General features: G+C 36.8%; 1 protein-coding gene across 1 annotated transcript; it reads left to right on the top strand.

Annotated features, from left to right (window-relative positions):
- The first annotated feature begins 1,596 nt into the window (after positions 1-1,596).
- Positions 1,597-2,022, top strand: LOC143576438 (uncharacterized). Its single transcript, XM_077060525.1, has one exon. The coding sequence runs from the start codon at positions 1,597-1,599 to the stop codon at positions 2,020-2,022; it is 426 nt and encodes a 141-aa protein (XP_076916640.1).
- The last annotated feature ends 3,380 nt before the right edge of the window (positions 2,023-5,402 follow it).

Here is a 5,402-nt window from a genome sequence, read left to right as displayed (position 1 = left end):
CTACCTTCGCTCTACTATACTTTCATACTAACATTCATACAATGTCGTACATACCCTGCTTTAACATTCATACATACACAGTTATATATTCTAACACTTACCTTCCTTGGCGATACGTGCAATATCCGAAGATCGTTCACGTACCATCAAGCTTTCGTTCACATTCATAATATAATATCTATCACATATATCATCCATGGATGTGGTAAGTGTATTAACTAATCATATTGAGTATGCACGCAACCCCAAAAACATAACAAGGAAATGGGGCTAGAAACTTACATGAATGCGGTTACGTTCACCGTCAATGGTTATTCCTTTCTTTAGCTGCGCACGACTAACTGTATAACAATTACACGTATCAATTAACTATCACTACCCATATTGCGTTTTTAGTTTAATTATAACCCTCAACGAACGGGGGCATGGGCGCAGCGCCCCTAGCAGCGGGGTTCTAAGGGCGGCAGCCCCTAGCAGGGTCCAATGGCAGAGCCTCTGGCTGGGGGCGAGCTGCCAGGTCAGCTTGGAAAAATTTTATTTCCATTAACTGCCTTAACACAATTTTCATTAGGATTCTTAATTTATTATTTTATTGCTAACTCATTAATCCTTTAAGGTATTTTTCATCAATTAATAAAGTCCAAGGGCTATTATGTAATTAAATCATTCTTTTCTAAGTCCAGGGACCTTTCTGTCATTCTTTCAAACTTAATTGTTATCCATCCCCTTAACGAATGAGGTTCATTCGTTACTTCATAACTTTATAACGAATTTACCCTCATAACGAATTGGTCTTTATCACGAAGTGGTCTTTATAATGAACTAAACTTTATAACGAACTGGCCTTTAACGAATTATCATAACGATATGCTGCTAATTCGTTATTACTCCTTAACGAATGGGCATAACGAATTACTGCTAATTCGTTATTCTTCCTTAACGAATGGACATAACGAATTGTTGTTAATTCGTTATTTCTCCGTTAACGAATTAGGGTTAGGTCAGAGAATGTCAGAAACATTCTCTGGCATATTTAACCTCGTACGTCGTTTTCCGGCCCCGTCATCGCCGGAAAACCGAGATCTCGCTCGAAAAGCGAGATCTCACTCGTTTTCCACTTTTTTTCACCGTTTTGCGTCCCGTTCAATCCAAATCTGAGCTAGGGTGACCCCTAAGCTCATCTTTTGATCGGTTAATACCCGATTCCATCCGGACCTCGTGACTTTAACGGTTTAGGATGTCGGTTCATCGTTTCGCGACTAGATATAGCGGGTTTAGATCCATATAATATCATAACATTATTACCTCGGATCGATACTCGGGTTGCCTTGGTTATTTCGGCTAGAGAGAGAGAAAGATGAGAAAGAGCTTAAGTGTGTGTTTTGGATGGTGTATGGAATGAATGAGAATGAGGGAATTAATGGATAATAATGATACTTATACCATGGGTCATGGGCTTAAGCCCATGATCTTTCTCCTTTTCTTATTAACCCAAGTTCATTACCCATATTACTTAACCCAACACAAGGCCAACTCATAATAACTCATATTTTATTTTATTTTATTAACCGAAATGAGGAAACATCATGTTACATTATGGCTCCATATCGTAATGTGAGGTATTGGCTTGGAGATTTTCGTCGGAGACATGCGTTAACCAATAAAGAAAAATTTAATCATGCACATGCAAAACTTTGTAACGTCATTGAGCGTGCTTTTGGTGTCTTGAAAGCAAGATTCCCTATATTGAAGAGGATGGCACCATTTCCATTGGAGACACAATGGAACGTTACCGTTTCATGTTTCGTGCTACGTAATTTTATTAGGAAACAGGGTTTGGACGATAAGTTGTTTACACAATACGATCAACCCGATGTGTCGCTTGGAAATAGTCGTGGGCACATTGATGCTAATGAAGACGAGGTTGAAGCACTTGGCACGACATCATATTGGGAATATATGACTCAGTTACGAGATGAAATTGCTGAGCAGTTAATGCAAAGTACGGAACACATGATTTAAAAAATGTTATTATGGTGTTATGAATATTGTTTCAGTGTTGTTGACTATTATTTAAATTTCGATGTTGAAGACCTTTTTTATTTAAGTTTGAGTTTATTTAAATTTTAGTTTATATTAGCAGTCTGCAGACGTTAAAAAACAAGCAGTCTTCTTTTTGCAGACTGCAGAGGTTAGGTCCACCTCTTCTGCTACAGATGTTTGCAGATATGGTCCGCAAACTGCAGACATTTTACCTCTGAAAAAATAAACAACACCTTAGATTAGCTAACAAAAAGTAAAAGCCCAAGGTCAGAGCTAGTGCCGGCTCCTTCCTGGTGGCAAATCAAGTAAATGGAAAGTATGATGCGAAAGATCCAAAAATGGCTACCATACCTCCATAATTGTAACATTCGGCCACTCGCACCACCAGTATTGCCCGCTTTGCCCACGAAGAGCTCACGGATTTGTTTTTGGTTGCCTAGGTGGAGACTTCCTATGAGGTCACCAATCCTGCTACTATTTCCATCTGAGCACGCTTAACAGTGGAGCTCTCCTCTCGTCCACTACCACTAAGCCCAAAACACGTCGGTGATTTAAGAGGCATGACATTTACTTATGAACTAGGGATCTCTCTTGTCCACAACCGATGTGGGATTTGCCTAGGATGTTACAATCATTGTCATCCTCATTAGTAAGATCAGACGCCGTTAGAGTTACTCGACCCGTTTGTAACAACAGAAATGACCTTTTTATATTATTGTTTATGCTAGTTGTAGTAGTTCATGTTTATCGCAAGGAATTGTCTTTTTATTATGTATATACAAAAACCGTGATTACTTGCCCAACTTTATGTTGATAAATATATTTTTTCACGCATGACGCAGGTAGATTTTTGTTATGAAGAAAGAAGTTAAAGAATAAATTGATACGTTAGGTTGCATGTTGAATAAAGAACATTTTTTTCATTGTAATGTTTTTTTTTTCCTTTAAGACAAGGTTCATGTTTGTATGTACTTGATTGATATATGAAATGAATTAATTTAGAAATTTGACACGTGTAATTATTTTAGTGTCTTTTGAGCTATGATACAACATTGTTGCGCCCCGGCATGTTTCGCCGTAGGTTGGGGTGTGACACGTTGGTTGTTACTAACTGAAAAGGACCTTTACTTGCACTATTATTTCACAAGTTTCATGGAATTGTATGGTTTTTACGTATTTATACTAAAACTTGTGTGAACTCACCAACTATTCATTTAGTTGACTTTATTATATATATATATATATATATATATATATATAGAGAGAGAGAGAGAGAGAGAGAGAGAGAGGAATGTTAACATACAAATGAAATTAACGTGCTAAACGTGAGAATCAAGTAGAGTAATTATGTAATTACATCATATAGTAATTATTTACTCGATAATGTAATTACTCTACTTGTATATATAATTACTCTACTTGATTCTTACGTTTAGCACGTTAGTTTCATTTGTATTTGATCCAAACCATATATATATATGCTACAGTTACCGTTATTAGAGGATGACACTCGGTGAAGACATTAGAACTTAGGGTATTTTTAATAAATTGACAAGTTGTTAAATTGTTCTTGTTTTTCTTGTATTTCTTTATCTTCAAACTTGTGTATTTGATGCTTAAGTTAATTAATGATAATATTATCACTTAATAATGTCACATGTGTTTTGAGCAATATGTACATCATACTCAGACATTTCCTCTTAAGCCGGGGTGTTACAAAAAGTGAGTTGAAATGATATCCTAAAACACCATGACTAACTAATGTTAGTTGCATTAGGCTTGTAAATGGACATGAACGGAGCATGCTCGTGTTCGTCATCTAACTTTAACCGAAAAATGATTGAACACGATCATTTAAATGAACATGTTTGTGTTCAAATATGTTTGTCCATTAATACTATAAATGAACAGTTCATGAACGTAAACGAACATTGATGAACAAATATAAACGAACATAGGTGAACAAATATAAACGAACATAGCATAACTAACAACTAAAAGTAAACTGTACATCTAGGATCGTATTTGTTAATCGTTCATGTCAGTTAATTATACATATTTAAAAAAATTAATTAATACCTTTTTTAAAAATTATTTATTAACCTATTTAAACAACCAACCTCATTTTTATTCAATACTTGATTTTATCTTCAAAACACTCTCAATTCTCTTAAAAATTACAATCAACTTCTCAACTTTCAACAACCATGAACCCGAGCTCAAACCTGAACTCAAACCCGAACCCAAACTTGAACCCATTCTCAAACCAGATGTTGTGGGATCCAGCTCAATTGTGGTGGAATAGTATGCTTTGCAAACAATAATGACCCTACTAACCATTTCTTTGCGAACCAACAAGGTTAACTTGTTATTTAATAGAATAACTATATACTAAGATAATATTTGTTTCATTATGGTGGTATATCTGTATAGTTATAGAAGATTGTATCATCTCCCTATATAAGGGATTATGTTAATGAGAATGGGCAGGAAATTACAACGATATCTATTCCTATTCCTTCATGGTATCATTAGCCAGCCCTACTAAACCCTAGCTGCAATGATCTTGGCTCTATTTCTCTTCCTGTTTGATTCCATGTGCCTACCAGCAGCCCATTTCTTTACTTCTTCATCGCCTAAACAGTTCTATTCCTCCTATTAAACAACCATGGATGCCAAAATTCACCCGGCTATTACTGTCTCCAACATATGTAACTTCATCCCGATTACCCTTGACAATGAAACTGCACAATATGTTACGTGGTCTGAATTATTCTTGATTCATTGCACAACATTTCAGCTTCATGACCATCTTCAACCCAACCCAACCCAACACATCACCGACCGTTGAGTCTAGTGACAAGGCAACCCCCGCCGATGTTGAGTTATGGAACCGATTCGACGCCATCGTGCTACAGTGGATTTACGGTACAACATCCACTGATCTTCTTCAAATGATTATGAAACGAAAGACCACGGCATATGATGCTTGGAATGCTCTTGAAACACTATTCCAAGACAACAAACCAGCTCGAGCCCTTCATCTTCAAGAAAAACTTACCAATACCCGTCTTGAGAATTTTCCCAACATGGAGGCTTATTGCAGAGAAGTAAAGGTTCTATCGGATCAATTAAGCAATGTCGATGCAGGTCTCCCAAATCAACACCTTGTTTACAACTATTAATGGGGTTAACCCACCATTATGAGACTACAACCACCATACTTCAAAACGAAAAACCTTTCCCCACTTTCAATGATGCAAGATCTCCCTTGTGCCATGTGGAATCCCGGAAAGTAGCCCAAGACATGCATGCTTCCAAAGCGTTTGCCACCACCCTTGCAGCCCCCTCCTCGAAAT

This window comes from Bidens hawaiensis, unplaced genomic scaffold (assembly GCF_021521415.1).
Source record: "Bidens hawaiensis isolate Kalapana, Puna unplaced genomic scaffold, B.hawaiensis_p1.1 tig00028122_1, whole genome shotgun sequence".
In the NCBI taxonomy this organism is placed as follows: domain Eukaryota; kingdom Viridiplantae; phylum Streptophyta; class Magnoliopsida; order Asterales; family Asteraceae; genus Bidens; species Bidens hawaiensis.
The sequence above is the reverse complement of the archived record's forward strand: the minus strand, read 5'-3'. Positions and strand labels throughout refer to the sequence as shown.